We start from the raw sequence: 27,191 nt of genomic DNA on the forward strand, positions 1-27,191 counted from the left end.
ACACCTCACCCATAGAGAAAAGAATCCCTGGCTGGGTACTTGTATGTACAATAAACGTGTATTTTTTTTAACAGAGAGATGATTTACCTTTCTCACTCTAATAATGCCGTCCTGAGTTTGTGCATCTGTAGTAATTTCAAATATATCCATTCCATCTCCTTCAATAATATCATAGGATGATTTAGCATTCTCTCCAATATCCAGGTCATTTGCTTTCACCCGTCCTATTGGTTCACCAAGAGCAACATCTTCCATTACTGAGAAGTGATACAGACCTTACAAATAAGAGGAAAACACTAAACATTACACCTGGTTCCAGTGTCCCTTGTGTGCTCTTCAATGTTTATACTTCCCCAATGCAAACTCTTGAGAAGCCCAACTGATACAACCCACATTTACACAAGTTATTTACTGAAAGCAGCAAAATGTGTTCCTCACACAGGAATATTCAGTTTACTGTATGTGAATGTTCTTTTCATTCCACTAGTCTCCTGCATCTTCCTTGCAGGGATGCTTAGTGTTGGCAAACACAAATATCAAGCTATTTTCAACGCTGGAAGCACGTGAAGTTCTCTCCTGCTGACACTGTTGAACTTACCTTTTTATTTATAGACATTTTATTTACATGGAGTTAGAATTTGACCATGAAACTCTGGCTTTTAACCTGTAGAAAACTGGTCTCGTACTTTAAAAAAAGTATTGTGTAAATATACTTATATAACTTCAAATATTTACTAATTTTTAAAATTTGTTTTGGTTTTGTTTGTTTGTTTAAGCCCTTCCACCTCCCACTTGTGATAAGAAACTAATCAAGAAACATCCAAGGAAACTCCCCAGATTTGTGTTTTACTGGCAACAATAACTTCATGGCAATCATCACTGTATTTACTATTTGGTTGTAGAGTTACACTGAAATCCACTAGAAACTGTCATTCAAATTGTCAGCATTTTATTTTTTGTTACACTTACTTCAAACCTTTTAACAAAAAAAATGTCCAAAATCTATTTAAATATATTATTTTAGGTAGGCATTTTATTAAGACAACCTCAAAATACCCACTTTACTACTGTACCTCCCTGTTCCTAACAGTGTTTTAAAACCCAAAAGACACATGCACGTTTTACATAAAAAACTCTCTCTGGAGTCCCTGTCTTTTTACTTCTTCATAATTTAAACTTATTGAAGCTACAGTTAATACATGATCTAATGAAATGTAGTGCTATTTAGTAGTTAAAAGAGGCAAAAAGAATTCAAGGATGAGATCATGAAGATAGTTTCTGACAGAAGGTTCTGGCCTTGTTCTTCTCTGTCCCCCTGTTGTTTTACGACAACCTGGATTTTTTTCTATTATGTGCAGTAATATTTTTCCAAGAACAATGTTCTGGAGTTGTTGCTTTACCTGTTTTAGACTGATTGCAGCAGCAACAGCTGAAAACAGGAAGGAAACTGGGAGGAATTCACAAACACATGTATTAGCTACTCATGGGGTCTGTCCCAAAGCGATTTGTTTTTAACGTTCCCAGGCTAAATTATTAGAGATAATTTGGAGATCATCAAGATTCCTCAGAATATCCATAAGGGCTCACAAACAATGAGCAGCCAAAGCAATGAAGTGCCTCGGGAGACTAAGTTATGTATTCATCATTTACAGTGCTGGCCACACGTTGTGGTTTGAGTCTCCAGGCACAGCCGACTGCATTTTTAAGTCGAAATTTTGCTTCTCGGATTTATTAAGACAGTTTACAAAGCATTGTAACCAAGACAATAATGCTGCAGTTGACTCTTTTTACACAAATCCCTCTCCGGAATTACCAATTGTGCTGTCATAGTGCAGAGCTGACCAAAAATCCACGTTATGCATCTTTGAAAGCCCTCGGTTTCCACAGCAGCGCACGGTTCTCCTCATTACAATTCTGTGGTAAACTGCCGGGTTAAAAACTTCGGTGACTTATAAAACGCCTCTAAAATTATTTCAAAGAGATCACAGAAGTAGTGAAAGTTCATCTTTTTCATTTCTAAAACCCGGGAGGCTAACACTCTGAAATCAAACCATAAATATACATTTCTGTCCTGCCTGGAAACAATAACCCGATAAAACACACAGCTTCCTGAGCTCATTACCATTTATTGTGCAAGCAGCATGTATTACATCTTATGAATTTCGATTTCATTCTGGTTAGGCTGATTGTGAGTTTGATCCTTTCCTATTTTCCTTTCCAGGCAAATGCAAACCGTGCTTCAAGAGTATAAAAAAATGTTAGGCTTGATCAGCTCCTGTCTAAGGCCAGAGTGTGGCTAATCTGCAGTGCTGGGCAGCAAGCTCTGGCTGCTGGGGTTTAAAAGGCAGAATTTGTGACAATATCTAGTTATAATATTACTATGGCTCATAATTAAATGCAATATGTAGAGAATACCCAGGTTTGTTTCTCCTAATGGATTTGCATAGTGGTCAGGGTTATACCAGGGTGGTTATTCCCAGGTGGAAACTTGACTCCTACACTGGAATGCACTGAGTAAACAGCTTCAAAGGCAGCACCTTGCTTGTTGAGGAAAACTGATCTTAGGAGAAAATATATTCCAGGGATAGTGCTGCAATCTTCCTGATGCTCCCAGTCAGTGTGTCACTGTTCCCAAACTGCAGGAGAACAGATGGGAGCCAACTGCACAGGGAAAGGGCCCTTCCATCTCCCTGTGCTCCCTGCTGAGACCTCCCCTAAAGGTACCAGTTTGGACCAGTTGTGCTGCTGATTTTGGGGTCAGATTTTTGTCACGCTGGCAGCCAAAGGCTTTTTGAGACAGGAGCAGTGATACAAATATAAAGGCCAGGTAAGCTGGCAAGGGTAGATCTGTAGTCCCTGAGCTACAGGGACAGTGCATTGCAGGTATAAAGGAAATGTCCCCCTGCATTCTGGTGATATGGTTCATGTGTAGGAGTTCACATTATCAGGGAAATTGTTGGAAAATGCTAACACACAGGGACGAGCAGTGCAATGGGATACAAAGTAAAAAATTTACATGTTTCCTACTTTATGAGAGAAAACCTTTTATTGTGCAGAGTGCTTATCTGTTAAAAACCACTAAGATGAGGTAATAAAATATATATTGTGCAAATAAGCTTTTGCCTCTGCTTATTTATTTTAGATTTCTCCCTCTGTCCATCTTTATGGGCATCTTCTAGACTACAGAAGAGTAGTTATCTCATGCAGAGTACTAGGACAAACCCATTTTACTCTGTGCCCTCAGAACAGGGCAAAAGTGGACTTCAGGTCATGCATATGTAAGACAGAATTAATTTTACATTGATTCCATGAGTACCTTAATAGAAAAAAACATACTCCTAATGAAGCAAAAATGATACAAAGTCTAGATGCAAACTCAAACCAAACTGACTCTTAATACCTTATAATTTTAATTTTCCAGAACAAGCTGGATAAAATGATAAGTGTCTAATAGTGTGTTAGATTGCACCTGTTCCAAATAAAATTGATCCAGTCAATATTCTCATCCCTCTCCTTTTTTCTTTTTGTCTTCATCTTGGAAATAGACTACAAAGCTTGCAGAGAATCTCAGCAGGATGCCAAATCATTTTAACCTAGCTCAGCAAGAAACCCGCTGGAACCACAGTAGTAAATATGGATTTTGAATTAAAGATCAACAATTATCTAGACTCAGACTTATCTTCTTTGTTTTCTTCACTATTACCTAATTAGTCAAACCTTTATTTCTTTTATCTGTTATATATGTCTTTTACTGGTGGGGTCACTTGTCTGCATGAGATGGAAGCAACAAAGCATGTAGAAACAACTGCACTGAGAGTAAATAGGTTTATTTTAAAAGTCCCCAAGCCCTTCTGTGTGGATGTAAGAGGGGTAACAAGGAAGACTCAGATCTGTGTACACTCTTGTGGACATAATTCCTTCTTACCTAAGCTCTTAATGAGACAGAGGGCTATTAAACTTTCTCTAGTAACAGCTACATTTTTTTAAAGTTACAGTACAAACCCAGCCAATATAAACATTAAATAAATAAAAAACCACCTTGAATAAAAAAAAAACAATAAAACAACACTAGAATACTTTCTTATATAGAACACATACGCATAATGGCACTTACTCTGTGCAAATTTGGGAGGATTGTCATTAACATCCGTGAGTGTAATTGTCACTGTGGTAGTTCCAGAGAGTCCACCCATATGTCCTCCCATGTCCTTTGCTTGGATGACCACAAAATATTCCTCTTTGGCTTCTCTGTCCATGTTGGGAAGAGCTGTTTTAATTATAGCTACAATAATGGGGGGGAAAAACAGTCAGGTACAGACCCAAATTCAGTTTGCAGATGGTTTTATGGATAAACATAAATATTGGTATCCAAAAAACTGCTAAAGGTCCATCTCTTGATACAAAGGATGAAGAATTTGAGATTTTCAAAAAAGCATAATAGAGGTCACCTACCTTGATTTAACTAGCAATGTAATGAAACTGCTGTTCAAAACCCAAGACTTAATCACACCTGTGTGATAAATGTTATTTTTTACATTTTATTCCTGACAAACTTCTTGGTTGCTGTGGCACCACCCACAGAAATCCATTCCTTGTTTCTCCACAGAATTCCCAAACAAGACAAATACATGGGAAACTGAATCTGTAAACATCTGTGACGTTGTTAAAATCTTTTCAATGTAGAGAAGTAAAATAATCTGTTGTATATCAAGATATAAAATGTCAGTGGGATAGCAGGAAATATCAGCAATGGACAACACAATTAAAACCAGGGCAAACTCTTATAGATTTCATGGACAATGAAATAATAAAGCCACTTTTTCTTTCCAAAACTTTTCCACCTGTGATGTGCTATTATATTCTCAATATGTATACAAAGTGCAACACTAAATGTTTAATGGTAAAATTAACAAGTGTTCATCGGAGTTTAGGAATGTCCACCATAATAATAAGATCACAATTGATTAAAAAGTCTCTCTAAGCCTAAGGAAAAAAATTCTAAATGTTAAACTGAAATATGGACTTTTTTATTTCCTTTTTAATTCATGTTTTAATTCTATTTAAAAAAAAACAAAATAACCCAAAAGAAACCCGAAAAAAAACTAACCAACCAACCAAACCAAACAAAAACAACAACAAAAAAACAAACAAAAACAAAACAAACCAACCAACCAAAACAAAAAACAAACAAAACCAACTAAAAACCCAAACAAACAAACAAAAACACACACACACACAAAAACCAAACCAAACCAAACCAAACACACATTTGTCTGGGCAGACATTGACAATAACTCACCAAATCTTTGTAATTCATATATTTCATTAGCTCTCATGCTCTAAGTTGGTTTTTTATACCCATTATTTGTTAAGTATTGTCAGGAGTTTTCGGTTGTCAATCAATAGTTCTTGTAAATCTGTTAGTTTTGATTTCTCTGTTGGGACTGGCACAGCTTTGGAGACTCCATACAGCTTTTATTCTTTTGTGTGGCACAGTTTGTATTAAATAAGCTTCTTAGAAATGACACTCTGGCTGAAATGCTAAGATTATCTATTCATGTAGAATAAAGAACTGATCCTGGTCTTTACCATTAATAGAGAGGCCTTTTAGTAAATTCTAACATTTATCACTTCCAAAGTAAATGCTCATATTTATTAATTATCCATTTATCTTTAATATTATAATACTAAGAGTGTGATCAGCCCTCCTTTTCGTGGCTGAGCACAGAACCACACAGAGCAAGGGGATGGAAGGCATTTCTAATACAGCAATGTTCTATAACCACCAAACATGACATGGGAGCACTCTTGCAACCTACACTTTTGTACATTATTGCTATAAAATATTTTTGGTTGTTTCCTTAGATATTTTGGAAGTCTAATTCTGGACGAAAACGAAACCCCTGTTTTATTTCTGCCACAGCCAAGTCAGAGGAATCTCATGTTCCCTGGGAACTGAGAACCACAGAACAGTTGGGGTTGGAAGGGACCCCTCTGGAGATGATCCAGCCCAACCCCCTGCCAAGGCAGGGTCACCTGCAGCAGGTGACAAAGGGACAAGCCCAGGGAGGTGCACAGGCAGTGATTTTTCATTCCAGGACAGGACAAGTGAGGTTTGAAGCCACAAGGCCAGCAGCACTGCAGGCAAACGGGAGTTAGGAGAGAACAGAAGTTACTCTGCAACACGCTGAAGAATATGCTTGTGTTAAGTTTTCTGAAGGAAAACAAGAGAACAGCAAACCCCAGAAGATAACAATAAACATTTATGAGATGTGATAGGTGCAAAATGCATTCAGTAGAAGAGTAGGGTCGTTTCCTCCATGGCAGCCTGGGTAAGGAGAGGAAATGATCCTTATTCCTAAAAGTATTTGACAGCTGAGACCAATTTGGACTGACTGGGTTACTATTTAGGTATAATGATGCATTCAGCAAATAAGTCTATTGTTATAAATGAGATGGCTCATGAAAAGCAGGTTAATGCAAACTTAGGGTATCAGAATTTGGTCCACATTCATATTTTTTATTAATAGAGCTGATCCAGAGATCAATAAACCATATTTCAATGGGGTTTGTATTAAGCCTCCTATATTTTTCTCCATTATTATTTTTTAGGCAGAGTTTCTCTGTTTGTTTGGGTTTTTTACCCTAATTTACATAGTTAAGTCTAGCCTACAGATGACTTGTATAAGATGCCATATTTTGTATTCTGCAGTTTCCTCTGAGACAAGTCAATTATTTCACAAAAGTGATGATTTTTCCTAGACATGTATTTTAATTTGTCTCTTAATGTATGGAACAGTTTAGCCCCTGCCTATGGTTTGAAAGATATTAGGAAGATTAAATACTTTTAAAAGTGCCTAAAAAACCCCTCTAATTTCTGAGTTCTAAGACATAAAGATGTGGAGGTTTCTTTTTCTGTACAAAGATAATAACACAAGCTGTTATTTCAATAGTTTTATACATATCTGCTGTCTCAGACCATAAACCACTTGCCAGAAGCTGAGTCAAAGACAAAGTCAAGTTTCAATTTCAAACACAATAAAAAGCTAAAAAGCAGTTTACTGTTTAAAGGACTGTAAGAGGAATGGAAGGTTTTTAAACATTAAATCCATCCAAATTACACAGGCTCATTGTTGCCACCAGTATTCCTACACTCAGAATCTGCAGAATTGAGGTCAGCAAAGGAGAAGTGCTGATACCTCTTAGGAGGCAAATTAATAAACACCATAAAGCTCCATCCTCACCCATTGTGATCAAGACAAACACAGACTGATCTATGCACAGAGTATCTCAAGGATATTTATTTGTTCTTTTGCTTTATTCCCCAGCTCTCAGCCTGGGCTTGCAGGAAGGACTAAAACCTTCTGTTTATTTTTAGAACACAATTCAGGCTTAGCAAATACTAACACACATCCAGCACACAGAACATTAACTCACTGAGCATTCAACCTGCTCTGCTTCAATTCAACCCAGAAACAAATGGAGAATAAAAACATAATCACTTGCAGCATGCAATGATGGATGGAAATGGGATGTGCCAAACAGGAGCAGTTTAAAAGCGAGAGAATTACCATGAACTAATGTAAGGCAGGTAGATGCTTGTTGGAAGACTGTATTCCAAACAGTTATCAATGGCTTACTGTCAGAGTGGAGAGATGGATGACATGGTTCATGGGCTTTGTTCTGCCTCTAGCATCATTCAATATTTCCTGAATGATGGAAGGCAGGAAGGCCTTATCAAGCCTTTCAGATAACACAAAGTTGGGAGTCATTGCAAGTACAGGAAGAACAGTTCAAAACAATTTTCACAATTTGGATGGTCTAAAATAGCAGGATGCAACTCCAGTTGGCAAGTAAAGAGCATTTTGCATGGGGGGAAACAATTAACTTCCCAATTACAATAGAGCAGATGACTCACAAGACAGAAGAGAATGTGGAGTCAAAATGAGTTGAGTGCTGATAAAAATGCTCAAACATTTCCTGGTACAGTCATTAACATGTTATACGGAAGAGCTGTGGGATAATCCTTCCACTTCACTCACACAGGTAAGGCTGCAGCTGGACTGGTGTGCCCAGTTCTGAAAAGTGTTGATTTATACAGCCAGGGAAAGGAGGAAATATGTAAAAAATACTGGGAACTACTCTCCTTTTGCACTGGGTATAAGAGAAGAAATCACAGGCCTAAATCATACACCACAAGATGGGTTTCAACTGCACCAAGAGAGACTTCAGTTAAACATTAGGGGAACACTCTCTAAAGGAGAAGGCAAGTACTGACAGAAAGGGCTGCCTGTAGAGTTTCTAGTATTCTCATTCCCATAAGATTTCAAGAATCTATCAGTCAATCATCTGTCAAGAGTGGGAAGGAATAAACCTGATCCTTTTGGGGGAAAGGGCACTCAGTTTTCACTAGAGGTTTCCTCCCTTCATAATGTCTAAGCTAAGGCTTTGTCTCTATGCAGCCTAAAATATTGCACAAACCTTGTCTTATGAAAACATTCAATGGGCATGTAGTACAACCACTAAACAGAAACCTGCATCAGAATTTTCCTACAGATCCTTTGCCTCAAGAGGGAAAGATCAGGAAGCAGGTTGGAAGGTAAAGGAGTCAAGAAGCAATTTATTCCTTTCAAGAATGAAAACCTCCAATACTGGAAGTACCTATTTTTTATTCTTTTTTTTTTTTTTTTTTTTTTGGCTGAGTTGCTTTTCCTAAACAGCCATTGGTGTCACACTGCTCAATGGCAAATAAAACAGCTGCAGAAGGGGATTTACTTTTGCAGTGGCCTTAACTGCACACACTGAGCAATTTGCACAATCTGCCTCACAACTTGAATCAGTTAAAATGCACCCCTGTGGACTACTATCAAAAACCTGTTTGGAAGAATATACACTGTCTCACACTGAAAAGGACCAGGGGAAAAGAAGCAACGTGTCAGAGGCCATAGCTCATGAAGAGAAAGAGGAGAAGCAAAAGAAGCAAAAGAAATAAGATCTGGCTTTCATTTTTCTCTCCATTTTTTAAGGATGTCTTTATGGTAATGCTATAAAATTATACATAATAATAATTGAGAACATGGAACAAAACCAAGCAGGCACTATGCAAAATTGGAATCTGGCCCTGAAAAGCCTTTCTTAAGCATCTCATTCATCTCACGTGTTTTGTTGAAGACTTCCTGCTATTTCAACTTGCACACTTTGGAACTTTCCCTACATCATTTTGGAAGAGCTCAGTAATTGCTTTGATCTTCCTTCCGTGCTAAAATTTTGGTGGAGATTCTCATTAAACAGAACAGTCTTTTAGGACCCAAACTCCTGAAAAATCAATCTTGCAATTTCTTCAGAGAGCCGTGAGAAGCATTCTTTGTATCCCTGTCAAGCACACTGACCTCAGTGATGTTTTAGCAGTCCTTAAAAAAGGCTCACGTGGAGATCTATGGAAAACTTGTACTATCAATCCTAAAAAATGAATAGATCACAACTAACTTCATTCCAAATTTGAAAAAATGTAGTACTTTGCTGATATGATACAAGAATACTGATCCTCTGGTTTTAATTCTAATTACCCTCACCATAATCTCTTTAATAAGAATTATCATCAAATATTCTAATCCCTTGTTTAGTTCTACTGCCTTAGAATTTTTGTTTTAGCAAGACAAGAAAAATATCTGCAATCTCTGGCAAAGTTGTCTAACTTTCTATAAAAATTATCAATTCCAGGAGTTGTCTGAACTACACTCAGATATAGATATATTTCAAATCAAAAACATTAGACACAGCAAAAATAATGACTAGGTGGAGAATCAAATACTATATTACACCATTTTCTGTTGAGGGATTCTGTGACATTTTTGTATTTTTAATAGAGAAGCTAATAGTGTACATAATTTATTTTAATACTTATTTTTGAAAATTTTATGAGGAAGATGGCAGGTTTTTTTGAACTGTGAGATGATGTTTGAATATAACTATATTAATTCTTGTTTCTTGTGTAACCTCCCATCTATTGTATTTTCTTTTTCAGCCCATATTACTGCCAGTTTTGTGTTTTCCAATCTTGTTTTCATTTTGAAGTAGACCTTGCAAATTTGCCATTGAATGTGAAATAACACAACCTACCTTTCACTGTGTGCATTCTGCTAGAAGTATATAATATAGAATATGACTGGATAACACCTATTAGAACATTAAATGTTTTAATTCAGGTGAACTTGTGTCTGGGTTTTATTGAATAGGTAAAAAGCTATAATCTCTACTTACCAGCCATCTCCTTTTCCCTGGGGCCATTTCAGTGGCACAGTGAAAGTATCACTCTCTCAACAACTGAGACTGAATGCAGTAAATAGATATTTTGCACTGCATTTATGACCTTGTTTCCTCAGGATTTTATTTGTAACGATCCTCTAATAGCTATGATTACACTAGACACTTTACAGAAAGTAGCCTTGGATTCTTTTTCAGGTGCTTTCCAGCTCCAGCTGTGTAGTTCAAATTCCTCTCTCTAATTCAGGCTCTTGAAGCACAACATTATTTAGATCTGTTGCCCGTTTTCCTAACTCGGCGTGAGGAACAGTCAAGTTCAAACTACCCCACTAGCTTTCTAAAATGATAGAGGTATTGCTCTGAAATGCAAGAAACGTGTGTGGCATCAGCTTTCTTGTTACTGCCATTATTTGATAAACTCTAGAAGCAGATACCACTTTTTTCCCAAATGCCAATCTGCCTTGATCTTAAGCCACTCGGCTTTACCAGCTCCAGACCATCATAACTGCTGTCAAACGTCTCTGCAGTGATTTTATACTTCCTTTATTAATCAGAAAAGACAGCTCTTGCTGCTACTGAGGGGCTCAATCCAAGCCCCTCATCTCTAATAATTGCTCCTTATGGTTCTAACTAAAAGCAAGAGCGGTGGGCCTGACCCTCAGGTCTGTGCTCTGTGTCAGTCCCACTCTCCTAATGGGCTGTCACCAAGACAACTCGCAGAGCCACCAGAGACTCTGTACAAACACCTCAATGCAACTCCTCGGGTTGCACAGTCTGCTCAGTGCACAAAGACAAGAAAGGAATCCCACTGGCTTGAACACAGGCTCTGAAATCAGATGTGCCCAAGCACATCAAATGCTGTCAAGCCAGAGCTGAAGGTGCTGTAACAGCAGCAATCAGTGACAAACTCTAAAAATCCCTGAATCTGCTGCAACCTTTCTGCTGCCTTGGGAATGTTGCTGTCTGGGCTGCATGGACCTGCCTTCTGCATGATGCTGCAAACACCTGCCTGCTTCTGGTGGAAGATGTCCCTGTGCTTGGCAGGGGGTTGGAATGAGATGATCCTTAAGGTCCCTTTTCCAATCCAACCATCCTATCACTCTATGAATCCATAAAAAGGAGTTCCTTCACCTCTCTTGCTAAGACAGAACACATCTAACCATCCCACTTCATGCCTCTTTTCATTTTTGCAGTTAGAAGTTTACTTACTTTAAATCTGTGGTAACTGGCAAGGATGTGGCAGCAGCACTAGTCAATAAAGTGAGCTAGAAAGCAGCAGTTCAATCCACACTCTGACTCATGTCAAACAAGTTCTCTCTCTACACTAATCCCATGAGGCTTTAAATCTAAAGTATTTAGAAGCTGCACTGTTTAGAAAGGCTCTGTTGAACACGAGTGAGTTCTGCTCCCAGCAGCTCATTACTTTCCCTGTACAGTTGCAGAGTCCTTCCTGTACCAGCACTGCTTTCCCATCTCCCTCCAGTCTGAAATGCTGCCTTGTCATTTTATCATGAGTTACTACAGAAACAGTTCCCATGTCTCTCTTTTATTAACACCTCTCAAATATTTGTGTAGTGATTTCATATCCTTCTTTAATCACCTTTTATCCAGTTTATACAAATTAAGTTCAATCAATCTTTCATTATAAGCAATATGCTTCTGACCTCAGCTACGCTGCTTTGAACTGCCCTCGGTATCTCAGCAGGCTTTTTTTATGATGACTGGTCTTATCAGTCCTACACACAATATTCTGAGGGCACCTTCTGCTGTACCATTGCTAATGAACTGGACATCAACAACCAGGTAGAAGAAACACTCTGTAACATCACAAAAATGCCAATAACTGAAAAGTTGCTGCTGTTTACCCTCTTCTTCTCTTACTTCTTTTTATTCTGCTGGACTGTAAATTAAAAAAGATTCAAACCTGGCTTCTGCTGAATGCAGTTTTCATTTCTCCCAGACCTGTTCATTTAAGTTCTGATTTCAGAACTACAGGGTTCAACACTGTGGACCAGAGAGGGCCACACACTAAATCATTAAAAGCTCTGTTGATTAAAGCATGTGCACTTTCAACTGCAAGTTAAAGCAGGTATAGGAAAAAGAGTTGATTTTTCACTCTCCATAAAAATACCCACATTTATTAGGAGAGTCTTCAGCTTTCTAGTTTTCCTGGCTCTTCTATTCATCTCAGCTGCAGTAACCTGAGCCTTGGCTTTGTACCAAAGGGCCATAGCCCAGTTTGAAATGTGTTCTTTCTCACACATAGTGAAGGTCTGTGCCTGACTAATCCCATGTGCTTCCCAGTGCAGGAGGGCGTTGGGTGTAATTTGCCTTGTTCATGGAGCTTTATTTCAGGTATGTGTAGGAGTGACATAATTTAAGTTCATGTGAAATGTAAATAAGTCAGACACAGCTGAAAATGTATTTCCTCTGCCATCCCTATATTGTAGAACACAGTGTCACTTCATATTACACTCCATTATGATAATCTTATTTTAAAGCTGACAGTCATGATTTAAGCTTGAAAAAGCTTAAAAGTGAGAAGTGTACTCCAGCTACTTTTAGCAGCCTTAAGGAACCCCCTTTTCCAGCATTTGGATTGTCATAATTTGGATTATGAGAGAATCCACACAGCTCACATACCTTTATAAATAAAACACAGTAGGCAGGAAGCCTGACATCAGTTAGTGAGATGTAACAATAATGATACAAGGAATGTATTCCAGTCCACCATGAGTTTTGTTACTATTCTGACGTTGTCACAAGTTTTAACTCTCACAGAAAAATCTAAATCTCTATTATTGTCATGTATTATTTATATCTACCCTCTACCCACCAAACCAGTGGTCATATTAAAATTCACCTGTGGAAAGCAAAAAATATTTAGAACAAGCCATCAAAAAAGCACTTACCCTAAGCCATATTCAGAGCACTGAGTGAAAAATAACTTCTGAATTACCTCCTTTCATGTGTCTATAACTCACAGAGAAGAACCTGAGAACCAAACTGCAGCAGTATATGCATTTTTCATCTCAGGTTATGGAAAATTATTGTTTCACGGGTCACTCACAAGTACTCATTTCTGTGTGCCCAGCATTATAGAATTGTTTCAGTGAGGAGGTTGAGAGTAATGTCAGAGTTTCAACCTCGAGTGTGATTCAGGTGAGGACTACACCCACTTACTGACAAGTCAGTAGGAACCAAGGAGCAGAAGAGTAAGCAATGCTTTCCTCACATTTGCCCTCAGGTGTGACAATCCTTTCTACCACAGGCATGAAACCACATCTCACACCTTTGCTCCCTCTTTTTGTTCAGGTGCTACAGAGGGCAGAGCAGTCAGGAGGCATGGCTGGGATTATTCCCGATGGTTGGCTCTCCACGTGCCATTGAAACAGAGCAGTAAGGTCAGACAATCCTTACTCTGAGCCAGGAAATTAAAAAATGTAGAGACAGTGCAGCCTATCTGTGGCTGCCCTCGTGCTGGTAGCTGCACACATCTAAATTTACTCTTAGTTTCTAATAAACAAAGATAAAAAGGGGCCAGTCATTTATAAAAACAGTGAGTAAATCAGCTCTAAATAGCTATACTTTTGATAACATTTGATACGCTCCCATGAATGACAGAAAATATTTACACTCTTCAGTGGATGACTTTCACATAGTCCATTTCTTAAAATAGTGATTCCATTTTGGGAAAGACACAAGATCTGTGTTCAGGAACAATTCCTTTTCAAATTAATTGAATAGGTTCTCAACTCAGCAGGGGCTCTAATGAAATGCAACTGCAGAGGAAACGCAGCCATACACACACCCACGTCCCCTCCCAGCCCCCCAAAAAATCCCAATGGAGCACAGACCCTAAAATACCTACCAGGCTTGGAGGATGAGCTTGAGGTTTGATTTGTGTCGGGTAAAACACTACTACACCTGTTCTGCTTCAGTTTTACACTGTCACAACAGTCTCCAAACATCTTCCTACAGGAAAACTTTCCCTGAAGGTCCCAAGAACTACATACAAATGTGCAAGAGAATGTGTTTTCCTGGCTTAGTTATTAAAGCTGAGATGGTTCACACTGCTAACGTGGGATAAACTGAAAGAAACAACGAAACACTTACACACTTTCTATTTGCTTTGGACATTTTGTTTTAGAACAGTCTTTTTCACCCTGAGTGCCATGTGGCTGCACTTTCTACATAGCTACTTGTGTCTGGTTGACTGAATGTCTAGAATTTTATGTATATTTGTTGTTTCCAAACAAACAAATGTGTGCTGTTTGGTGGTAGCTGTGAGAGTCGGGGGGTGGTTCCACTATGGGTGGAGGCCAGTGCATAGAGATGGTAAAGAAACGCAGGACAGGCTCAGAACATAAACTCACCCAGGGAAATGGTTTAGAGAAGAATATAATTGATGCCCTCCTTTGATCTAGAAGAATGGGGAATCTCAAACCATTTGTTGATTCACAAGCAGCTCCTCAACATGAAGCCACTTGCTCAGGGACTGCGGCCACAGTTGAATTTTTATGAATAAATTCCCCTCAGAAACTAAAATGTCGTTTTCATGGTAACTGAACTGCTATGTAAAGGAATATTTGTGACTGGAAATGAAGGTAGGAAGGGGGAATTAATGGTAGTGAAACAGGAGAAAAATCAGGATTTTCGGGTTCACCAGGAAGCCTTGGAGTTCTGTCTGGAGTTCCACGATAATGGAAACAATTTTCCTAGGTGAGGAATACTTACTTCTTTGGATTAAGCATCAGGTTTTAATGCAAATCAGAAACTCGAGTAAAATCAAACAATTTTTAACATTTGGAATATTTCTTTCAGTCTATTTTTCTGTGAAAGAAGTGAAAAATCTTCTGTGTAGGTGGAGAATACATTTCTCAGCTCCTTTAGAAAGGCTGAGGTGTTCTCGTGCTAAGGCACTAACTTTCCCTAATAGAAACTGAGAAAAATCCTACAGCCACTTTCCCTCTAATTAGGTGATGCCAGTCATCACTGCATGCAATAATTTGTAATATTAAAGGAATCAAACAGTATCCTTTGACACCTAATGGTCAGAGGTCTGGTCAGAGTTATATTTCCACACGACTCAGGCAGCAGGAACTAAGGGGCTTCACCAGTAACTCTCTCTTGATACACTTATTTTTGGAACAAGCTGCTCTTCTCCCATTGTACTATGCTGGAATTATTCTCTGTAAAACTCTATTTTACATGCAATATAAAAATAAAAGACTGAATCACATTCTGGAGGTCACTTTCATGTTTAGGAGCGTTGTCCTTCAACCAGAAGAAAAAACTTTAATGGATTAATCCATTAATCTATTAATATTATTGATTTATTGACTATAGTCAATAATACTATTAATATTATTGACTATTTACATGAAGTCCCTACAAGTTAGGGAATTTCCAGGAATGGCAAATAGTTTTTTCCACGTAATTTCACCAGAAAAATTTAAAGACATTCCAGATTTTGAAGAGCACAAGAGTAATGTGTTCAATGTTGGTGAGAAAACATAGTACACTTGATCTATTAAAAGCATCCTTTAATGATTTCTCCTAGCATTTATTTTATAATTTAGTTAATCTGCACGAGAAGAAGAATTTTTATTCCTGCTTTAATCCTTTACAGTTGTATAAATTCAGGAGGTTTTTTGTATGTTTTAAAATGAGTTTCAGATCTCTTCTCCTTAGGAGATCACAGCTGCTTGACTCACAGTGATTAAAAAGAGCTTCTAGTAACAAGTGAAAGAATATTAGAAATAATATCAAATTACTTTAAAAAAAACACTTTTTAGACATAACTTAAATGAATTTACTGTAAGTACGACATATGTCCAGAAAACAAGTGGGAATGGATTTATTGGCACTTCTTTCAGATGACTTGCAAGACTATAAAACCACAGAGAAATAGTCATCCTAAATGCATGCTCATAAAACTCCACATCAACACTCAGTATGATGCTCTTTCTCTCCCCAGATTGATCCACCCGAGCAAAAAAGAAAAATAATTTTAATGGAAACACAAAACATATTCACTAAAATTCTCAAGCTAAACTGTACTTGCTTTAAGTGGAAACACTATAGTCTCCTATTGAAAATTACATTATGCTCATTAAATTCCCTGGGCCAAGCCTTAAAATCCCTGATCAGTTATAAGTCACATACAGCTCTTTCTCTGCCTTCAGTTTTGCTTTGGTAACTTCTGCAACTTTACCATCACCCTTATTGTCATTAACACATATTTTTCCTTTCTCTTGTCACAGGATCAGACTCTGAGGGAAGCCAGGTTAGACCCTGTCACCCCTGGGTGATGCTGACAGACACCCACACTCTCTGATTGCTGTATGGGATACAGGAGAGGCACGGGATGGACACCTGTATAAATACAACCATGGAATTGTTTCCACTGGAAAAGACCTTTAAGATCATGGAGTCCAAACACACCCACACTGCCAAGCCCAGCATTAAACCATGTCACAAATCACATCCTCACAGCTTTAAATCCCCCAGGGATGGTGACTGTCACAGGGCTGGGCAGCCCTTTCCACAAAGATAGTTTTCCTGTGCCCAACCTAAGCCTCTCCTGGTGCAGCTCAAAGTCATTTCATAACCCAGGGATTCCCACTGCGAGTCACCCACCTGTGTGTGGCTCAATGGAGAAGTAAGGCTGTCCTTCCAGAATGCTATAAACCAGCTTGGCACTGTTCCCATACACTGGGTCATCTGCATCTGTAGCTGTGACTTTAGTAACAAAGGTGCCTAAACAGAAAGAATGCACACAATTAATGTTTGCACTCACTAGAGATTTGCATATGTTTCTCAGAAACTAATGTGAAACAAAAATTCATTTCCTTGTGAGCTGTGTGACAATAGTAAGAAATAAAAACCATCGGTAACCAGTTAAAACATTACTTGTGGAACAGAAGCAAAACATTTTTCCTTCAAGCTGATATATGCCAGCAGCCTGAATTTCTGGGTAAAACAAAAACCCTTTTAGTATCTGTATTATTTAAGGTTTCTTTGTAGAATGCATTTAAAGCTACCTGATAGATCTGTGTAGACTTCAAGCACTTGCAAAGGAATCATATCAAAGGGATACGAAATAGAAGGTTAATAATAAATATAATATGTTGCATTTAAAACACAATTTCACATTTGAAAGAACCTTGCCAAGTTACAGAGACCACACTGAAAAACAATAATAAAAAGGATTCTTTTTTGTTCTCTTGGCTTGCAGCCATGATAATGATTTGATGTGGCCACAGTGACAGAGTTAGGACAACAACTATTGCCTCTGAAATGAGCCTCTGCCACTCAGGGGGCCATTGTCTAGCCAGAGTTATAAATTCTATACTCTGTCAAAAATAAATAGAAAAAAAATTAAAGAAAATTGCCCTTTTTATTTTTTAAGGCAACGTAGCACTTGCAGTTTCTGTAAGAAGCAAAATGGAATAAAATTCAGTTGGTTGCATTAAGGTTGCTGCAGAGACCTTTTTTCTGGCTGAAATAAAAGTATGATTGCATTAATTAGGCTTACAATAAAGGCAATATCTACAGGAGGAGAGACAGCAAGAGCAGGAGGGAGGATAAGGGCTGAATTACAATTCTTATGCTCAGAATGGAAAAGAATTATAGCACCCACCCAAATCTGCCCCTTCCTGGATATGCCTCCTGTGCCTTCTCACACTTTGTGTGCTGCTGAATCCAAAGGACAGGTCACTTCAGGACAGGAGTAGGAAAGCAAAGGGAAGGAGATCCCTTTGGCACATCCTGGCCCCGTGCTCTCTCTCCCTCTTTCCCTGTAGGCACAGAGCTGATACGCTCTGGGCACTCCTGTGGGTTACAGCACATGCTAATTATTTAGAGGAATGTTTGCACATTTAGATATAATTTGCATATGACCCAGGAGATGCCAATTCACTCTTTCCCTCCACTTCCAACATCAGAGCAGGGTGTGGGGCTGGCAGGGGTTGGGAAGATGGATAACACCTCGCTTACGGACTGCACGTTCTGCTGGGACTGAAGTTGTGGCAGGTTTGCTGCATGGAAGTAATGGGATAATTGCCAGGGAAGGGAATGTGGGCTGCAGAACTACATCTTACTAGAGAAAAAAAAAAATCCTATGGCTTGTATTGGTCATTTATTTTTGGTGTAAATTTAACCATTCTTAGAGGGGACATTATCAGCAAAGGGAGGGAGGACAGTTTGCTGTGCAAGTTCCACCACAGCCCCACCTGGCAGGAAAATCTCTCCTCTGCTCAGCAGGGTCCAGAGTAGTCCTGCAGCTGATGCACCCCTTGGAAAAGGAATATTATGCTACTATCTCTATCACTGAGAGATGCTTGCTGAACCTGTTCTTGCAAACATGTAAACTGTTCATGTTTTGAAGTTTAATTTGGTGTTGAAAGATGATCTTATACCCAACCTTTAATATAACAGTGCTTAACCTGCAACTAGGCTTGAGAAATGGACTTTATCCTCAACATGATGGTTGGTTTGTAGGGAATTAATGTCAGAAATTTGTTGTCCAGCCAACTACAGATGTTGCTGTACACCCAGACACTGACAGACAGTGCCTGGGAGGTTCGAGTGGAAATGATAAAGGGGACAGGTGACCCAAATGTTGTCCCCAGCCCAAGGGCAGGTACAGCATCCTCTGCCTGTAGGTGATACCCTGACTGACCTCCCTCATATATAGGAAAATACAAACAGTAACAGGGAAGCAACCACGGGGCACACCCAGAGGCCATGACACAGGCTACAGAAAATAAACAAAATAGGGAACAACAGCAAGGAGGTTTGCAGGAAGCTTGAGTGTGGATGTTGCAGGAACAGGGGAACAGAAGGCACTGTCATGGCTTGCCCACAGCAGTTCCAGAGCAGGAAAAGCTGTAGCTAACAGGATTGTCCCACATATTTAAGTTCTGCTGGTTCACCTTTCCCAAGTCCTGCACCAGTTCCAAGAGCAGTCCTTTGGTGTTCCCACAGACAGCAATCTCTCAGCCAGGCTGTGCCCCTTCTCTCACCAAATCCAGGCTACAGCCCCAGCACAACATTCCCTGCAGTTCTCAGCTGTGTGGGACACCAGAGAGGGATGTCGGGGGTCAGAGCTTCCTTCAGCTGGATTCAAGCTGAAACAGCAGGAGATGTACCTGTTTCTGTGGCTGCCACCCTAAAACTTTTGGTTTGTAACCTTCAAAGACAGAGGAGGTTTGTGCAGAACATCCTACAATGGGGCAGGGCTGGAATAAGATAAGGCTCATCACAGAACAGTGAAAATTTTTGTAGGAGTATTTTATCTAGGCTGTTTCATTTTGTTTCCATTATATACTTTATACACAAAGGAAAATAAAGAAGTAAGACTGTTGACTTCTTGGAGATTGTGTTTGATTTGCTTAGCTGGCTCTCATTTCAAAGGCCTTCAGAAATAATTACATTGCTTGTTTAGAAAGATTTGGTATATAATGTCTATTCTTATCTTATTTCACTTGAGAATTTCTGAAGAACTTTTTATAGATATTTATTTCAAGATTCCCAAACTTAAATGGGTCTGCTGATTCTTTGATAAGCGCATTCTTTATCCCGAGTATTCATTAGATATTAAAGTTGAATACACCCTAATAAAAAGAGGCAATCAGTGCCTAACACTGCTTCAAATCTTGATGCTCAGCTATCAAGATTTTTTTCTTCTGATATAAAATAATTTAATCACTTATTGAGGCCCGAGTTCAACTGAAGTTTATACATATATTAAAAATACACGTGTCATATGTATGCCAGTATTCCCATTCATTGTTTATACACACAGAAGGTGGGGGGAGTGGCACATCCTTCTTTTTCTTTCCCTTACAAGTCACTTGAAATGCAATAATCTCACCTAATATAACTAATGAAGGGAATGGAAAGCTAAAATACTCTCCCTTCTCCTAGAAATCAACTTCTTACCCACCCAGTCTCTGCCACTCAGCACTTCGTTACCAACCATCACACACTTCTCAGAAGGTCTCTCAAAGTCAGTAATTTGCTCTCAACGATCTTACTGATGAAAATTGTTTATGAAAGATGCACATTATCATGAAACAGAAATTAAAGAAATTGCTTCCACTATGGAAATTAGTTAAGCTTTGGCATAGTTTAAATTTGATCACCTTTAATTTGATTTTTTTTTTTCTTTGTGCCGTGAATCAAATCTTTTGCAGGTGTGAAATATGCCATATTATTCTGTTCACGGTGGCAATAAGAAGTATATTTAGGATCAAACTGTGTCCCCTCTGCAGCTGCAGGTGATGTTGCTCCATCAGTGCTGTGCTGGTTCCACTAAGGGTTCAGATGTAGCAACTGATCCCAATCCCACAGGTGACAGAACCCTCTGCACCAAAAGGTTTGGAGAACTGAGAGATTCCTGAGGGGGAAAGATGATGCAGAAAAAGAGGAACTCACAGCCACCATGGCTGTTATTTAGGCAATCTCACAGCAGAACTCTCCAAGCTTTGGATTATCAATATTTAAGCAGGATTTTACTCCACTGCAGTTATAAACTACACGTACATAAATATTTTTTACATGCCTAATGCGCTTAAAGTTTTAAAGATAAAAATCTTGCATTGGAAAAGCTGTAAGAATGCAGGGGAGAGTATTTATTACGTAAATGCTCTTGGAAAAACAACATTCTGGGTTCTGCCCAGCAAATAAACAGTGAAGGTTTGTGTTTGTGTTTAATTTTGACTGCATTTGGCTTGTGTTTGTTTCTTTGTCAATGCTACAACAAACTCATTTAGCCAGAGACTATAAATTTGAAATGGTGCCATTTTTACAAGAAAGCCACTATTATAGTCCAAGTCACTGTTGTCCTAATTACAATAATATTGCAGTTTTATATAATCTGGCCCAACAACATAATCACTGTTTCTTTTTTTCTTTATGTACCTAATGCTGCCTTATGCAAACCAAAACCTTTTTTTTTTCAATACATGAGGCAAATTTTGAGATGTTTAGGTAAAAAACTTTCTGGGTTTCTTCCTGAGGTGCACTTTTGCAATGCTAATGACCCTTAATTATGGATTTAATCACCATAAATACGGACTGCAAAGAGATTCAACAGATTTTAATTAATGAACACTTCTACTATGCTTTAGCCATTAACCAGTGCTGATTGTTTTACCCCGTTAGTGTCAGACTTTCTTTTTGCAACAGGCCAGCAATCAGAGACACAATTAACTAGAAGTATTTTTGTATGGCTAGGTAGGAAAGGCTGTGTTTGCTGGCAAACTAAGATTAAAAACCACCATAAAAAAATAAGATGTGTGTGCTCAGCTAGTGCTTTTCTGTTGTTTTGGCTATGTTTTTATGTGCAAGTCAGGGTACACATTCTGCACATTAGTCAGAAAGAAAAATGCATATGCTGCCACAGGGAGTAGGAAAGCAAATTTTTTTTTGGTGTGGCAGTGAAATGTGTGTACTGGGGAAAAAAAAAAAATCCCCAAAAATCAAACTTGAATGTTCTAGAGGAGGTAATGCATGGTCGGTGCCAGCAATTTACATGAATCCATATTCAATGAAGCAACCATTTTGTTGAAAGATTGTAATGGCTGGTGAAAATAAATAATGTGACCATAATGCAACCTAGTGGGACCATGTTTTCTCATCTTCCCAGGGACTTCTGGGTTGTTGTTTTTTTTTTTTGCTTTTCTGATGCCCTTTCTGATCTCATTCACTCTTTCTCTCCTAATCTTCCCAAATCTTGACAGGCTGAAATCTCCATTTAATTCAGAAGATCTGATTACCAACCCGACAGGCCATTAAGAGAGTATTTGCATGACAAAGCCCTGCCATTATTTACCAACTCTTTTGTTTTCCTAAGAGGATCACTGTGCTTCCAACCCCTAGCTGGATTTGGAGTTGGGCTGATAGTTGCCCTGCAGTCAGGGGTGGTCACAGCAAGGCATTGTTTGTCTCCAGCAGGTCAGATAAGCATTCTTTCCAAAATGAAGCCTTTTCTTCACTGGCCTTCCTTGCTATAATCTCACAGGTAGCATGACAGTTGTTGTCATGGTAACAATTTTTTATTGAATAAAACTGCAATAATCTCATAAAAACCTGCATAACTTCTTGACATGTAAATTATTACTGCCTCAAAGCTGCAGAAACTTATTCTTATTTGTTTTTCATTGTTTCTGGGTTTTTAAATACAAAACCATAGTTTTAAGCATTATCATCTTCTATTATTCTCTATCAGACCATTTCTAAACACAGAATCTATGAATTAGAGGTTTCACTAACCAAATAAAGAAAATGTATATAAAATAGGAATCTGTGTAAGGCACTTTAGAACTTGTTAACATATTCAAATTACACACATAAAATGTCAATGCATAGCTTGGTGTTCATGCAAATATACACACATATACTGTAGGTATGTTGCACAAGTTTTAGGGCTCTTTTGCAGATCATATGTTAATTCATCCCTACCTTCTACACTGCACTTCAATGTGCTTTTATTGTTATTAATGGCTGCTTTATTGCAAAAGCTTTAAGACCCCAAAACATGGATCAGATCTCACAGCCCGGGAAAGTTCTCTCTCCAAAGACTCCAAGAGTCAAGTGCCAGGAAAGGGAAATGCAGACAGACAACCAAAGACAGACAAAGAGTTTGTCCTGTGTGGCCAGCTGGACTCAATGATCCTTGTGGGTCCTTCCCAACTCGGGATACTCCCTGATTCTCTGATTCCATGATGTAAATCACCATGGCAAGGAATGCTCATGGTGCTGCTGTCAGGTGTCACACGTGCCCACAGGACATCAGCAGCAGGGAAGGGCTTTAAGGTCTGCTTTGAGAACAGCTGACAGAGGTCTCACGTCAGTTTTTCAGGTCTTCCCACACTTAAAGGAAAGCATGTGAAAAACAGAAAAATATTTGCTCTTTAAGTGTCCAGTGGAGTCCTTTCAGTGACGGAAAATGAATGGAAGCAGAGGTAAAGGGTAGAGATATGGGCCAGAATAGTCCACTGAGGGAAAAATGAGCAACTTGGGCTTGACATGCTGGGAGACAGGAAGGTCAGAATGCATTCTACTGTATCTATGGTAGAAATCCAATATACAGTCATTTCTAGGGGGAGAAATGAGAAAGAAAATTTGTGTGTTACAGATGTAATACTGATGTGTTGCTGATGAGAACCATACAAATACACAGATACAAGACTTCACTTAATCTTCTGCCAAGAGAAAAACAACAACAAAAGCTTCCTTGCAATGAGAAATTGTACAAGGAGGAATAGCTCCCCAAGGGAAATAACAGAATCCTCCTCACTGAAGAGTTCACTCTCTTGCACAGGATGCTGGATAATGTATTCTAAGGGAAAACCCTAGAAAGACAGGAAGATTAACTAATAGGGTAATTTGTCTTTCCCAGCTGTAATTTATTTGACTCTAAGTAGTGAAATACTGTGATGCTGTCATGATCTTGTTTATGATGATTAAGGTAAGGAAGAAGGAAAGGAGGGTTATTCATACAACTCAGTTTTAGGCACAACTGGCTAAATTACACACCTTGCTGCACCAGCTTCCTGCTCTACCTAAGGGAGGAAGACAGTCGTCCTCTCCTGGGATCCTCCTTTCTTGGAAGACCAGAGAGGAATCCCAATTAAACCAGCCAGCTAATGAGAATGCCTAAATGACAATAATGACTCCTCTCTGATGTTTGTGCTCAAAATAGGCCACCCCAGCCTCTACCAGCCCTCCAGGAACTTCAGGCATGTAAAGCTGACACACCACTGCACGGGACAAGTAGAAACCTTGCAAGACTTTTGGGTTTGTTTACATTATTTTCCATATATATATATATATATAAAAAAAATAGAATCACAGAATCATTAAGGTTGGAAAAGATCTCCAAGATCATCAAGTCCACCCTGTGCCCAATGCCTACCTTATCCCACAGCACTCAGTGCCATGTCCAGTCCTTCCTTGGACACCTCCAGGGATGGGTTCTCCATCACCTCCCTGGGCAGCCCCTTCCAAGGCCTGACCACCCTTTCTAGGAAGAAATTCCTCCTGATGTCCAACCTGCCCCTCCCCTGGCACAGCTGGAGGCCATTTTCTCTTGTAAGCATATATACCTATAAACACCTGTGTGCACTTAGGTACTCACCTAAACAGCTGTATACACTTTGTGTAATAAGTTGCAACTGATATAGCTCATATTCAGTCTTTTAAAACTAACATAAAACATTGGAGAGACAAATCATTACTTGCTTATTTTGCCAGTTTGTTTTATGTAAGTAGTTGCATGTACAGTCACTAAAATGCAGAGAAAAAGAGATTTGAGAACTCAGTACTCTATAGACCTATAGGAAATGGTTTGTGCTGCCCTAAAAGAACTGATAATCTACACCAAATGTTTTAACACCTGAAAAATAACACCTTAGTGAAGGTATCTGAAAGAATCCAACTGGAGCAACTTGATGTACAATAAATTATAAAGTACCACACAGGAAAATGAAAGAAACTGTTTCCTGATTCCACCAGGAAAATAATCTTTTCATACCTTTGATATACTTAGTGAGATTTATCTCCAGAAGCAGAAGAGGTATCCAAATTGTTTCTTGCAAATGTTCCATATTTCTCAGTGCAATTTTTGGAGTAGATAGCTTAGAAAGTTAATGAACTCTTTGGAGACTGTTAACATCATGCAGTACATGCACGAGTCAAAACCAATGACAACTGAACCACCCACCACACACAACACAACAATGCTTTTCTGGATTGCTCACGTGTCATTTTAAGGATTTTTTTTATCATGTGAGGGAAATGGGGAAAAAAAACACATATTCTATGCAAATATGTGAGTGCAGAAGTATGAGAGGTGCCTGCTCTGCCTTGGAGAAAGGGGCTGTCTGTCCATCCCGTGCCAACGGAGAGAGCTGGCAGGGTGGGCACCACAGGGTTATAATGGGGGCTGGGGAAGGCAGGGCTGGGAAATCTAATCAGCTGCACAGTGCCCGATTTTTTGTGCATAAACTTAATTGTTTTGGAACTGCAACACCACCTTTTTATGTGATTTTTTGGAAACAAAAAGTATTTTCTGTGAGAAGTATGCATTCAGATTTCAGGATGTAGACTCCTCTCTGGCAATTATCCTTGCTGATGTTGCTTGGGTTTACCTTGTGTGGGTCTAACAAGAAAGGACACTGCCTTTTCCATTTTAAGGCTGGCAGTTCTTTTTTGCTACAACTTATGAGATGGTGCCATTAGAGAGCCTGCAGGTATTCCTTTATAAATTCCCCTGGGTGGCTGTTTGTTAGGATTAGTACATGGTCTGGAACATCACAGGCAACAGTAGAAGGGTAAAATATATTTTATGTTTGGTTTAAAGAATTATGTTTTCCTTTCATGCTGGTTTTTTTATCCTCCCTTTGTATATCACCCTCTCTATAGAATATTAATTGATATTTGTGAGAGAAGTGGGAAATAGCTACTCTTCTTTTCAGGACTTTTTGAAAGACTGCTTGTCTCTAATCAATTGACCATTTCATCAGCATTCGTTCTGCAAGGTCCCCAGGCAAAGGCAGTAAAATTGGATGATCACTGCACACTATATTACCAAGCAGGAAGAAAAAAAAGGTACCATAAGTCTTGTTGATTTCGATGAAAGTTTCGGGTTAGGCTCAGGTGTATTGTAAAAAAATATAAATAAATAATAAAGCAGCCCTGGCTGTTTACTGCAGAAATGCTTTCAGTTATGAGTTTCTGCAGTGAGAACAGAAAAGGGCTGGTGTCACCTCCCGGCTGGGATGCTCTGCTGGCTTTGTCTGGGGGAGGAAAGCCCACAATGACACCAACTGCAATCCAGGGTGGCAAAGCAGACTGAAATATTGTGCCCTCAGGCCGCTGCAGAGCCAACACTCAGCAGAGCAGAGCCCGTCTGAGCCCCAGGGAAGGGGCACAGTGGAATCTCCAGCACTGGATTCCCAAGGAATCCCTGTGACAGCAGCTCCAGGGACAACTGCTGGGCTGTATTCAGGGAGCAACATTAAGTGCTGCAGATTCAGCAGCTAAACAAAGACAGAGGTATCAATTTGGGGCAGGTGGGGAATGACCAGTGCCTGAATCACACCCAAATCTTATTTTGCCAAATATCAAGTGTGTCCCTCAAAGAGAGACATCTAACAAAGGCCACTTGAATTAAGAATTTTAAATGGAATATTGGTCCCCGTGCTCTAAAGTCTAGTCTTTGTGCTATCAGAGTGAAAGAAGTCATATTAATAAAAGTTTCTGTGCAAATATAACCACGCCGAATTTAATTTTCTGACCTAGAAGTTTCTGCCTCAGGGTTAGAGCTTGTCTACATTTTCCATGGTTGAAAAAAGTGAGAATATGCTCCAGACCAGTTGTGTGGCATCTCATAGAGCCTCAGTCTGGCAGGAATCTGTGCTGCTCTGCTTGCTCTCATCTGTCTGTTTTCCACTTAGGCATCATCCCCTGGCAAGCAAATGGGCTCATGCCACAAGCCAAGATGTTTGGAAAAAATGAGATGGCACACTTTCAACCCCTACCACTGTTTGAAACACCTTTTTTTCTTCAAAATTTGAAATTCAGCAAAATGGTGAAAAATCCACACTAAGAGGAGATTTAAACTTGTAAGCAAAAGAGAATGTATCAGAACCCTGAGTCAGACTTAATTTCACACAGTCACAGAACACAAAGACAATGATGTGTTTGATATGTACAAATGGAAGCAACCCCAAAGGATTTCAGAAGCAGAATGTCTGCAACAAGAACAAGATGTTTGTGGCTATTAGGCAGGAATCATCTGGGAAAACAACAGCAGGACTAGAGAAGCCTGCACCTAAAACTGCCAAAGTTTTCTCTGCTCTGCCATCATGTGATCAACATAAGCTGTGCTGTCTGTCTGTCTGTCCTCGTCCTTG

At 39.1% G+C, this 27,191-nt stretch overlaps 1 protein-coding gene across 3 annotated transcripts in view; it reads right to left on the minus strand.

Annotated features, from left to right (window-relative positions):
• Positions 1 to 27,191, minus strand: part of CDH8 (cadherin 8) — a 153,614-nt gene that overhangs the window by 62,518 nt on the left and 63,905 nt on the right. For all 3 annotated transcript variants that reach the window (XM_064671266.1, XM_064671267.1, XM_064671268.1), the window contains 3 exons: positions 16,906 to 17,025; positions 4,115 to 4,282; positions 88 to 275 (listed from right to left, as the gene is read on the minus strand). In XM_064671266.1, coding sequence (XP_064527336.1) covers positions 88 to 275; positions 4,115 to 4,282; positions 16,906 to 17,025 — 476 coding nt within the window. The remainder of the gene's footprint in view (positions 1 to 87; positions 276 to 4,114; positions 4,283 to 16,905; positions 17,026 to 27,191) is intronic.

This window comes from Pseudopipra pipra, chromosome 14, assembly GCF_036250125.1.
Source record: "Pseudopipra pipra isolate bDixPip1 chromosome 14, bDixPip1.hap1, whole genome shotgun sequence".
NCBI classification, from domain to species: domain Eukaryota; kingdom Metazoa; phylum Chordata; class Aves; order Passeriformes; family Pipridae; genus Pseudopipra; species Pseudopipra pipra.